Consider the following 12978-nt stretch of genomic DNA (forward strand, 5'->3'; position numbering starts at 1 on the left):
TGTTTAAAGTGTTTTGTTTTGTTTTGTTTTGTTTTATGCTGTCAGACCTATACGTTAGGAACACTGGTCTGGTGGCAGCATGGATTGGAGGTGGCAGGGAAATCAGTGAGGAAAAGGTTTCAATAGACCAAGGGAGAGGGAAGGAGAGCCTGCGACTAAGGGTGGATGCACTAGGGATGGGAAGTTTTGACAATTATCTAAGAGCTTTGCCTATATGTTTTCTTTAGACATTTTAACTCTTTCTAGGTAGGAATTGACTAATGGAAATTCTACTGATAGGAAATAATAATTTTGACTCTGCAATCAATCTTAGATACAGGCCATTGAATTACAGACAAGGATATTTTTTCCCCTCTTACAGGACTGTTTGATAAGCTTAATTCCCTAATCAGTCAAGAGCTTTGTAGAAGAGCTAGGTGGGGAATCTAAGGAGGAAGTGAGTACTTATTGAGACACCAGGGCCTGCATACTCCCAAAGCGGAGGCTCAGAATTAGCAAATTGGGGCAGGGCACTTCCTTCTTTGGGAGAGAGGTTCTTTTTTTCAAAATTTTCAAAGGAACTTTGAGACTAGAAAAGTGGAAGTGACTGGGAACCGCATTACTGTTCCCTGGGAGGAGCGAGGACTCCTCAGGCCAGGGCTTGAAGCTCAAGGTTTCCGTGGTCAGGGCTTGATGCTGGCAGTGCCCACCTGTGGTGCAGTGTGCTGCGCAGGGGAATCTTAGGTACATATTCAATTTCCAGAAAAGGAACTGTGTTCAAAGCAAAAAAAGGGTAAGTGTTTTGTTTTCAGAAGGGTCAAAGGGCCTGGAAGAAGAGCTCGAGGCCTAAGTGTCTCAAGCCTTTCTGGGGTCTAATCAGGATGCAACAATCTGCAGCATTCACATTCCTGTCCTTGGTCCTGACTTAACTAGTTTAAAACACTAAGGAGTGGGGAAAAATTTCCCTTTTCCTCCCACAGTGTTAAGCAAACAGCTTTAAGTTCAATTTCCTCATTTGTCAGGTGTGGGGTAAAGACTTGAAGTTCAGATTCTTTCTATGGCCACCTCTCTTAATTTAAATAGCCCAATGACCGCCTCCAGGAGGGTCATCCCACAACCCACAAGGAACACTGAGGGCTCGGCTTCTGCCTAGTGCGCAGGCTCCACGTTAGACCCCGCCCCGCCCTTTCCCCGCTCCTCCAGCAGGGGACGCAGCGCGAAGGTTCTGCCTGGGCTGCGTCCCCACACCTCGCGGTAGGGGCGGGGGAGACGGCGCGGAAACTTGGCCGCAGCTTTCCGGGAGCTGTGGCTCGGAAAGGGGTGGCGCAGGAGGGGTCGCTCCCTAGTCCCGACGCGGCCGCCGGCTCCGCGCGCTCCTCCCCCCCCCGGGCTCGCGCTCTCTGAAGGGGCGCGCCCGCGCGGACCCACGCTCCCGGTGCCGCCCACTCCCCTCCCCGCGACCGCCCCTCCCTCCGCCCGGACGGCCGGCGGCTGTGACGGCGGCGGCCGGGAGAGGCCCCTCCTTCACGCCCTCCTTCTTTCCCTCACTTGCAGCCAAGCGGAGCCGGCGGACGCGGCTGGGCCCCTAACCCTCCCCGGGCTATGGCCGGCAATGTGAAAAAGAGCTCTGGGGCCGGGGGCGGCGGCGGCTCCGGGGGTTCGGGCTCGGGAGGCCTGATCGGGCTCATGAAGGACGCCTTCCAGCCGCACCACCACCACCACCACCACCTCAGCCCCCACCCTCCGGGGACCGTGGACAAGAAGATGGTGGAGAAGTGCTGGAAGCTCATGGACAAGGTGAAAGGCCTGCAGAGGACCCGCGGGAGCAGGGGTGGGCGTGGGCGGAGGGGCCGAGGGACGGGAAGGAAGGGACAGAGGAAGCTGGGGGAGGGGACGGGTCATGCGAGGCTGGGGAGGCGAGGAGCTGGGGTGACGGGGCGCAGGGGTGGGGAATATGGGGGTGGGGAGGAGACCTGGAGGATGGGGGTCGGCGGTGGGGGAAGGGCTGCGGTTGGGAGTGAGGGAACGTTGAGATGTGTGTTTGGGGTTGCGAGACAAAGATGGGGTGGCGGCTGGGGTGAAGGGTAACTGGGGAGCCACCAGGGAGGAAGTATAATGGGGGTGCAGAGTTTGCGGCTCTGTGTAGGGTGTAGGGATGTGGGTCACGGAATTGGCCCCGGGAAATAGGAGGGAGGGGGTGAGGAAGAGCGCTTGATTTACCGGCTGGGACTGTTAGCTGGATGAGCTCTGACTAGGGAATTAGGTTTACGGGCTCTGGTTGAGAGACCTGGGGTCCTGACAACTCCGCAGGCAAACTGCGCTCTAGGTGAGCGTATAGTTTTTGTTTCTGTTTTTTTCTTCTCATTAAGATGCAACACCAAGAGAAAATAAATGGGGGGTGTTTAAATGAGCCACGGAAGGAACTTTCCTCCACATCTAGCGCTGGCTCAAGTTTTTCTCCTCCAAAACATTGAATGGGATCCATTGCTGGTGCTGAGATAGATATGCACTGATTAAACCACAAGTTCTGGTCATAACCATTATTTTAGGAGAGATATGTTGACTGAGCGGGTTAGGCAGCAGATTCTGACTTCTTCCAGAACTTCCTCCTTACACACACACTGCTTTTCGTTGGGTTCTACTTTTTTTGGTAATAGAACCTGACTCCTTATTATGGAACCTGACTTTAAACTTGTTAGATGAGCTGCTTTGGTTACTTTTTTTTTTAAGCAAGTGTGAAAAATAACCCCACTTTAAGTTTGGCATTTGAGAGAATTTTACTTCCTTATAGTTGTGTCTGTATAGTGAAACATAGTAGTTAGTCCCAAGTATTTAAAAGTGTTTAAACAGTCTAACGGTTTGTTCCAGAGAATTCAATATTTCCTTGCTATTTTTCACATTTATTAATAACTTATTTTTGCAAAATTCATTCTGCAGATGAAAGGTGATTATTAGAAGGATCAGGCATAGATTGTAAGAGAATGGTGTTATTTCCTCCAGAGTAAAATTGTTTTTCTTTGGTGCCTCTCTGGGCCTAGGTTCCTCTTCAGTAAAGTTCTTCATGGATTGTTTTGCACTAGAAACAGCTAATAAAAGTGACTGTGAAGCACTTGGCAAATATAAATGTTCTATATAAATTCTTAATAAGTCCCGTGTATGAGTTAGCACTCCTGTAGTGCATACCAGTGGTTTCAGAAGCTACTTTTTCACTGCTGGTTTTTCTCATGTTAAGTAATTGGTATGGTAATTAATAAACAAGTATTTGTATGTTGATTATATTGGTGTTATAATGCTAATTTCATTATTAGAAATTGTAATAAAACCATTAAAGAAAGTTAGGCATAAAGGAAGTTTTAAATGCATTGACGCCTTGAAAATATATATGGAATATATTCAAAAGCCGAAGATTGTAGGTTTGCATTTTAGGGATTTAGAGTTAATGACTTAAAAAGTTTCTACTGGAATGAAAAAACATTTGCATTTCTAATTAGTTTCTCATTGTATCAACATGCGATGTATCAAAATCGTATTGATTAGAGACCTCTCCTTAAAAATAATAAACTTTTAATCAAACTTTTGAGTCTATGTAACGTAGTCCTTAAAATAAGATTTCCCCTTAAGTCTTTCTCATTCATCTCTTTAAAGAGTGTGTATTGAATTATGATTTCTTCTGCAGAATGTTTAATTATTTGGGAAGTATAAAGACCTCTCAGTTTTGAGTCAATGCTTTTCAGGTTTCGGTAGTTTCAAGGAAAGTAGGCTTCTAGCTTTTCCATTCTAGCGTTGGGAAAGGAATATTTTATTCTTGTGTTGCTTGTTTTGGAAAATGATTTTTAGTACTTTTTGCCCCATATCACATATTACTGGTTGTGCTGAAATGAAAGTAGTTCTTTCTGATGTATTAGTCCAGTAGGTGAATATTATCCCAGCCTATTATTAATCAGTTTATTGGTTTAGGCCTGGGAACTGTCTCCTCTTCTCCAATATTGGATGTATACGGATGGAGAAGTTGGCATAAGTCATGGGTTCTGGTCAACATAGGCCCAATTTACTATTCCATTGCAGAACTTAAACTCATTCTTGGAAAAATGCTTGTGCTAGAATGCTTGCTATTAAACAGAAGATGTGGTCAGCCTCTAGGGGTTTTTTTTGCCACCTCGGTATATTGTAATTAATATTTGTGAGGATACTTGTATGTGAAGAAAGTGGCTAGTAAGTAAAGAGACAGCAGGGCAGGGGAGTGGAGAGAGCAGTCATATAAATTGCCTTGAATGTAAATGTAGAAGTATCAAGGTATTTAATTTAGTGAGAGACTCAAAATTCCGTTATGAAGTAGAGTGGGAGTTGGCAAACTTTCTGTCACAGGACAGATAGTAAATACTTTAGGCATTGCTGGCCACATATGCAGTACTATATTATTTTTTTTAAAAAATAAATTTATTTTATTAATTTATTTTTGGCTGTGTTGGGTTTTCATTGCTGCACACGGGCTTTCTCGAGTTGCCGCGAGCAGGGTCTACTCTTTGTTTCAATGCGTGGGCTTCTCATTGCGGTGGCTTCTCTCATTGTGGAGCACGGACTGTAGGCACGCGGGCTCAGTAGTTGTGGCTCATGGGCTCTAGAGCACAGGCTCAGTAGTTGTGGTGCATGGGCTTAGTTGCTCCGCGGCATGTGGGACCAGGGATCGAACCCTGGTCCCCTGTATTGGCAGGAGGATTCTTAACCACTGCACCACCACGGAAGCCCACTATATTCTTCCTGTTGTTTTTACAACTCTTTAAAACTGTAAAAGCTGGGCTTCCCTGGTGGCGCAGTGGTTGAGAGTCCGCCTGCCGATGTAGGGGACACGGGTTCGTGCCCCGGTCCGGGAAGATCCCACATGCCGCGGAGCGGCTGGGCCCGTGAGCCATGGCCGCTGAGCCTGCGCGTCCGGAGCCTGTGCTCCGCAACGGGAGAGGCCACAACAGTGAGAGGCCCGCGCACCGCAAAAAAAAAAAAAAAAAAAAGTAAAAGCCATTCTTATCTTGCAGGTGTACAAAAAAGGCTGCAGGCTATAGTTTGTCCACCTCTGAAGCAGAGCATCATGCTGGCAGTATTTTAGGTCCATGTTATGTTTTTATTTTAAATTAGCTTATGTTAGTAAAACCTTAAGGTTTTTTTTTTTTTTTTTTTTTTTCCGTACGGTACGCGGGCCTCTCACGGCTGTGGCCTCTCCCGCTGCGGAGCACAGGCTGCGGACGCGCAGGCTCAGCGGCCATGGCTCACGGGCCCAGCCGCTCCGCGGCATGTGGGATCTTCCCGGACCGGGGCACGAACCCGTGTCCCCTGCATCGGCAGGCGGACACTCAACTACTGTGCCACCAGGGAAGCCCAGGTGTTCATTTATTTAATGGACTATAATTTATGGGAAAAATGCTTTCCTTTAAAGCATGGGTTTAAAAAAGCATTGTAAAAAGATAATCCTTCTGCTACCTACCTTCTCCTGCTTGCCCTAAAAAAAAGCACCTTAAGTAACTTCCTGTATTTTGGAAATAAGATGCACTTAATAGAATTTATGAATCAGTGTATTTCATTGGACTCTTTTCTCCCTCTCTTCTTACCTTTCTTCCTATGCTTGCACGCTCACTAAATCAGGAGCATAGTAGTGCTAGGTGTAAATTCTTATACTCCAGGAGATTACATTATAGTGATAAGTGACTATGTTCAAAGTGATATGGGATCTCTTAGGTTTAAACATCATGTACATATTTCTTCTCTATCTTAACCTCTGAAGAGTGTAAACTCCACGAGGACAGCAACTGTAATCTCTTTATCTCCTGCAGTGTCCAGTCACAAGGCCTTACACAATAGTAAGTGCATTGTAAATATTTGTTAAACTGCTTTGTGTGCCCCAAAGGAATTCTGAAAGGAAAAGGTATGGGGGTGGGAATCATTTTTAATTACATTAAACTTATTTCTTTCTTTCAGTAGTTCTTTGGCGGTGTCATCCCTATTTTATGCATACTTAGCCTCAGAGAGGTTATATAACCTAGTTAATAGGGGAGCTTGACTTGGAATCCAGGGTTACCCACCTCCTAAGGCTTAGTTATTTCCTCCATACAGTGACTTCTCAGGTATACAACAAAGTCTTGATAACAAAAGTCATTTTTCAGAAAGTGACCTGTGTAGGTATACAACAGCAATTCTCACACACGCACACACACACACTCTCACACCCGCCATTCACACACTCAGGCAAAGTAGATGTTCTCTTGAATGATGTTAACGTGGTGTTTAACTAGTACCATTAAAAGAAATCTCTTCTTTTAAGTTAAGGGTTTGTGTCTCTTCAAATTATGTGGACTGGTTACTTTGCATGGTTATCATGGAAGTTTGTACACGTTATTCTCCCATTGCACTTAATTCATGCCATTCAGCTCTGATGGCACCTGTCCTTGATGAAACATCTGCAGTGCGGTGGGGGGGCTCTCAATACAATAAATGTGGGCATTTCATCTTGTAACACCCACCAGGTGGTGCTGGTTCATGTTATGTTTCTTCTAAAAATTGGAAACCCTTTCTGTTGCTATTGTATTAATAAAGTAGGTGTTTATTTTCTGGTAGTCAGCCCCTTCCCAATTTAATTTTAACTCTAGGAATTTTAGTCACCCAGGAATTTGTGATTAAAAATAAAGGTAGGGACTTCCCTGGTGGTCCAGTGGCTAAGACCCCACGCTCCCAATGCAGGGGGCCCGGGTTCGATCCCTGGTCAGGGAACTAGATCCCACACGCTGCCTCTAAGAGTTCGCATGCCACAACTAAAGATCCCGCATGCCGAAACAAAGACCTGGTGCAGCCAAATAAATAAAAAAAATAATAAAATAAATAAAAATAAAGGTATTGGGATTCATTAAAAAAAAAGTGATAGCATTTACCACTTTTTATTTCATCTGTCTCTCCCTCCACTAGAGCTCTTCAGGATCAAGGCTTTGTCTTTTTTTAAAATTTATTTTTGGCTGCACTGGTTCTTCGTTGCTGTGCATTGGCTTTCTCTAGTTGTGGCAAGCGGGGGCTACTCTTCGTTGCGGTGTGCGGGCTTCTCATTGCGGTGGCTTCTCTTTGTTGCGGAGCACGGGCTCTAGGCGTGCGGACTTAGCAGTTGTGGCTCGTGGGCTCTAGAGCGCAGGCTCAGTAGTTGTGGCGCACGGGCTTAGTTGCTCCGTGGCATGTGGGATCTTCCCGAACCAGGGCTCGAACATGTGTCCCCTGCACTGGCAGGCGGATTCTTAACCACTGCGCCACCAGGGAAGTCCCAAGACTGTCTTAACATCAGTTCCTGTGCCTAACACATAGTACGTGCTGAATGAAGTGCAAACATTTTAACAAAGTAAAATGAGATCAAAACATGTTCCCACATTTCTATGTGATTAATTAGGAGGATCAGGTAGGGAATCTTTTTTTTTTTTTTGAGTGTTGAATTAAAGTAACATTTACTAAAAGTAGTTTTACCTTTTTTGGTTATAAGGGTAATATACAGTCATTGTAAACAAAAAGGTTGTGTTGTTTTCATGCCTATTAAAAATTCCCCCAAGGGATGTAAAATTCTCCCTAGTTCCGTATGAAATGTGAGCTCACTGAGCATTTCATGTGATTCATGATAGAAATTTTGAAGGGTATATGGAATAAAAGTAGGGTTAGGCCAGGGAAGAACGTAATCTGCCCTGTTCATTTCATGGCTTTGGTTGAAGTTTTTGGTGACCCTTGCTGTAGTACAACCTGTTTTTAATATGTTGTTTGTTGGCTGTATACACATGGGCAGATTGGTCCCCAAGTCTTCACTTTCAGTGGAGTTCATGTTATAGTCAAACATACGGATAATGTTTATACTATGAAAATCACCCCCCTAATAACTAACCTAGAGCATTAAAAGAAAAATGGACTAAGCATTAGTTTGAAAACTGAGTCTAAATTTCAATCACATTTTCCAATGAAGTTGTTAATTCTGATCTTAGAATTAATTCTGATCGTTAGGTTTGTTGGAAGAGAGGGATTATAACAAGCAAGTCATTGTGAAATGTTTTCATGATTAGCACATTTTGTGCTGGAAGGAAATAGGTGGGAGTAGTCAACCAGGAGCACTGGAAGCCAGCCTCAGCTCTGTCCCCACAATGTTCCTTCCTGCAGCAGCTTCCAAAAGGAGGAGGGGAAAGGGGTGCAGTGATGGTATTGGTGGTACACACCCACTGGGGATTCAAGCCCTAGGAGATGGAATGTCACTGCCATAGAAACTCCTAAATCAGCAATGACCCTGGGTCTCCCCTCTGCAACTTTTGGGATGGGTGGCGAGTCTTGCTTAGCAGACTCCTCTGCCTTGGGTGCCTTCTTACAGCCACCACTGACCTTCCCTCTTGCTCTGGGATCAACCACAAGAAATCTTGAAATGAGGCCAACTCACTGCTACTTCATTGAGGGGGATGGGATACTAATTCCTGCCTCCTCCTTTCTTAGAGCTACTTCGAATAGCAGTACACAGGTGTAGCACTCTTTGTGAAAAACAATTTATGAACCATAAAATATGCAGAACAAAAATGTAAAGGTCTCCATTTACTCTCATACCGCAAAATGACTGCCCTCTCCAGAGGTAACCAGTGTCTACTGTTTGGGGTCCATCCCTCCAGTCCCTTTTTCTAAGCAGCTCCAAGAAGGCTGGATGGATAGCATTGCCCTTGAAAGATTTATCACTTGAGCAAGTTGTTGCCTTTTTAGCATTTACTCACTAAGACTGATAACCAAGTTCTAATAATTCCTTATATTGCTGAGCAGTTTATAATTTCACATCTGATACAGCAGAAATTTCAAAATAATGTGTCTTATGAGAAAGAAACAGATTCAGAGAGTTTAAGTAACATAAACCACCCAACTAATACTTTTATTTTTTTATGTGGATCTTGAACTGCTGTTCAGACTCTAAGTGATTATTTTTTTAAAAGATTATTTATTTATTTATTTTGGGCTACATTGGGTCTTCGTTGCTGCACGCGGGCTTTCTCTAGTTGCGGCGAGCGGGGCTACTCTTCTTTGCAGTGCGGGGGCTTCTCATTGTGGTGGCTTCTCTTGTTGCGGAGCATGGGCTCTAGTCGCACGGGTTTCAGTAGTTCTGGCACGCGGGCTCAGTACTTGTGGCTCGTGGGCTCTAGAGCGCAGCCTCAGTAGTTGTGGCGCACGGGCTTAGTTGCTCCACGGCATGTGGGATCTCCCCGGACCAGGGCCCGAACCCGTGTCCCCTGCGTTGGAAGGTGGATTCTTAACCACTGTGCCACCAGGGAAGTCCCTCTAAGTGATTCTTATAAGCCAGTGCCTCTCAGACTTTAACATGAATTCAGATCATCTGGGGATCTTGTTAAAACATAGAGTCTGAGTAGATCTGATGTAGGGCCTGAGATTCTGTGTTGCTGACAGGGATCACACAAGTAGCAAGGCCCCATACCACAGTTGCTTTTTTTTTTTTACATCTTTATTGGAGTATAATTGCTTTACAATGGTGTGTTAGTTTCTGCTTTATAACAAAGTGAATCAGTTATACATATACATATGTTCCCATATCTCTTCCCTCTTGCGTCTCCCTCCCTCCCACCCTCCCTAGAAGGTGTTAATTATTATGTTCTTAAATTTGGAAAGTAATACATACTTATAAAATTACACATTTTTAAGCAAAAGTGGGATTTTTAAACAAAAACGCTTCTAGAATTAAAAATTTTTTTTGCTACATTATGGAGATTATCCATGTTAATACTACATGTAGGTCTCCCTGAATAATTATTTTTTATAAATTTGTTTATTTATTTATTTATGGCTGCATTGGGTCTTTGTTGCTGTGCGCGGGCTTTCTGTATTTGCAGTGAGCAGGGGCTACTCTTCGTTGCAGTGCGTGGGCTTCTCATTGCGGTGGCTTCTCTTGTTGCAGAGCATGGGCTCTAGGCAGGTGGGCTTCAATAATTGTGGCACGCGGGTTCAGTAGTTGTGGCTCACGGGCTCTAGAGTGCAGGCTCAGTAGTTGTGGCGCACGGACTCAGTTGCTCTGCGGCATGTGGGATCTTCCCAGACCAGGGCTGGAACCCATGTCCCCTGCACTGGCAGGTGGATTCTTAAGCACTGCGCCATTAGGGAAGTCCTGAATTCTTTTTTTAAGGGGTGTATAAGATTTTATAATATGGATATATATGTTTACTTAACAAATTCATATTGATAGTCTTCTAGGTTATTTCTGATTTTTAATACTAGAAACAATGCTGCAGTGACTATTATGCATTTGCTAAACATTCTTTGGAATAAACTTCTAGAAATGAAATGTACTGGGTCAAAGGAATCATACATTAAAGTTTGAAAAGTATATATTGGCACATTGCCTTCCAAAAAGTCTGCTTTCATCCACAATCCTTGTCTAGTTTGTTGATTTAAATATGGTAGCTGATTCCTAGTTACTTTAGGTGAAAATTACGTTGGCACCTTTTCCACCATCACACTTTCATTAAACATGAACTTTTTGCTGGGTGCTAGGGAGTTAAGGATGACTCAGTCCTCATACTTGCAAACTGGTGATATAACTGAAGGTGTTCAAAGGGATCAGGGAACCCCCTGTGGGAATCATTAGGCAAATCTTTACTTAATCCTTGAGACCAGAGAGGATTGGGACTGGGGAGGGACTAGACCAAGCAGAGAACTCCACAATATCCTAATTCACAGTTGTGCCTTAATTAGGGTCTGACATCCAAAAATGATGCTAAAGTCATTTAATCTCTTGTTCATGCTAAGTATTGGTTTGAAGTTGCACTGATAAGTCTGAGAAGAGAATTATATTTTCCTTTTAAAAACAGAATCCCTGTATAAAAACTGCATGGTTAAGCTGTTAGCGCATCGGTTATTTAATTTCCTACATTGTACTGGCTGTATTTTTTTTTCTGCAATTAATGTGATAAATGAAAGTCATGAGATTGGTAATTAGTTGTAAGTGACATAGTGCTTTAAATAAATAGTGTTGGGAGGTATTTGAGAAGTGTTGGGTAGTAATTACAGTTCAGGTCCCTGAATGGGTTTTGATAAATCAGTAATGGAGAAGAGTAATTAGAAGTAAAAGACTTTTTTTTCTTGGAGCCATTATCTAGTGATGATATGTTTCTTTTAAAAAAAGTATGGGTTTCTGATTTCTCTTTGAAAAACTGTCATAAGTTTTCATTTAAAAGCTTCACTGTGTAGTTACACTTGTAAAACTGTTAAATCTCTTCAAATTTCTGAGTTGATTAGTTTCTAAAACTTGAAGCTTTAAGAAAAGAAATTAATTGATCTAACTCTTAATTTATAGAGGGAGAGAGACCTAGAGAGATGAGTAACTTGCCCAGGGTCACATAGCCAGTTAATGTCAGTCACCAGACTAAGACCCAGGTCTCTGGACTCCTACCCTGGTGTCCTTTCTGCTGTACCTCCTGTTCTCTTGAGCAACTGATTCTTTTAAAACTGTAATCAAATTTTATGTGTTTTATGTATAGCTCACCATACTGAATACTTGCTTTTGAAGCTTAGTGCTTATTTTAATCATGCTTTTTAACATATGAAAAAGTTTGAAATGAAAAATGATTCCATGGATAAGTTAAGGTCTACAGAGATAAAAATACTTAGTCATTCACAGTCATATATGCTTATAGTTTTCTGCCTAGTTAGAAATACAATTCCTTAGTGTTAGAAAAGATTCTGTGTTCAGAACAGAATTAGGCATAGGCACTGTTCTCTGTAACTTTTCTGTTTTTAAAAATTTAGCAATTTCCAAACATAATTTTACTCCTCTTTATTGTAATCATAGCACTTTCCAAATTTTTTCTATTGACCATTGAGCCCTTGGCAGAAGCAAAGGGAGGAGCTAGGCCAGTGAGGAAGCTATTATGAATGGAGTATATAGCAGCTGTGCAAGGATACTGTTGGTTTCCCAGAGCTAAGCATATTTCTTTTTGACATTGTTCTGAGTGATGCTGTAAATGTACAGGCAGAAGTAAACAAAAGGAAGGCATTTTTGCTATTGTAAGACTTGGAAAGCAAAATAAAATTGAGAACAGACTAAGCAGGAAAGTATCTTTCGGTGAATTTTTTACGCTCAGAATGCACATTTGTGCTTTAGAGGTTAACTAAAACTGCCAATTTAACATTCACTGATAAAGGCAGGTTCTTTTGGCTTTTGATGTTTGTTAACTATTGACTTGAATTATTCACAAAGCCTTTTGGAAACTTTTTCCCTAGAGGTCATAAATATTTAGGGAATTTTTTTTTTTTCTTTACAGAAGATTTTAATGTCAAAAGAGTTGCTCTACCTATATACTTACTTTATGGTCTGTGTTAGTGTTAAGGAATGCTGATTTCCCTGGTCATGTGATTGGTTTGTCTTTGAAAGATCTTGAGAAAAGCAGATATTTAACCTACAGTTGATCTTTACAAGGTCACATTCTAAGGAGGGACAGATAACATTTGTGGAACGTACATGATAGTAGTTTGAAAATGCGAACTAATCAAGTGTTTGGGAGACATTTAAAAACTCATGATATTTTAAATCTGTTATGAGGGGTAATATGTTTTTTCAGGTCATTGTCATTAATCAGCGTTTATTTTATTTTATTATTTATTTATTTTTTTTGCGGTATGCGGGCCTCTCACTGTTGTGGCCTCTCCCGTTGCGGAGCACAGGCTCCAGACGCGCAGGCTCAGTAGTTGTGGCTCACGGGCCTAGTTGCTCCGCGGCATGTGGGATCCTCCCAGACCAGGGCTCGAACCCGTTTTCCCTGCATTAGCAGGCAGACTGTCAACCACTGCGTCACCAGGGAAGCCCAATCAGCGTTTATTAATTGCTTACTATAGGTTGGGCAGAGCAATTTTAGTTTAGTTTTGTTGTTGTTGAAAGGAAGTATACCTTTTTTTCCAGAGGTATTAGGCAAATAATGCATTTTAACCTGAATTCTTAATGTTAATGCATTTGCCTTT

At 42.8% G+C, this 12978-nt stretch overlaps 1 protein-coding gene across 2 annotated transcripts in view; it reads left to right on the forward strand.

The window, feature by feature from the left end:
* The first annotated feature begins 1467 nt into the window (after positions 1 to 1467).
* CBL (Cbl proto-oncogene) overlaps positions 1468 to 12978 on the forward strand; it is a 95580-nt gene continuing 84069 nt past the window's right edge. The window contains exon 1 of one of the 2 annotated variants that reach the window (XM_060304184.2): positions 1468 to 1776. In XM_060304184.2, coding sequence (XP_060160167.1) covers positions 1582 to 1776 — 195 coding nt within the window. In that variant the 5' untranslated portion in view covers positions 1468 to 1581. The remainder of the gene's footprint in view (positions 1777 to 12978) is intronic. The other variant, XM_030839161.3, reaches the window with a different exon arrangement.

This window comes from Globicephala melas, chromosome 8 (assembly GCF_963455315.2).
Source record: "Globicephala melas chromosome 8, mGloMel1.2, whole genome shotgun sequence".
Lineage (NCBI taxonomy): Eukaryota > Metazoa > Chordata > Mammalia > Artiodactyla > Delphinidae > Globicephala > Globicephala melas.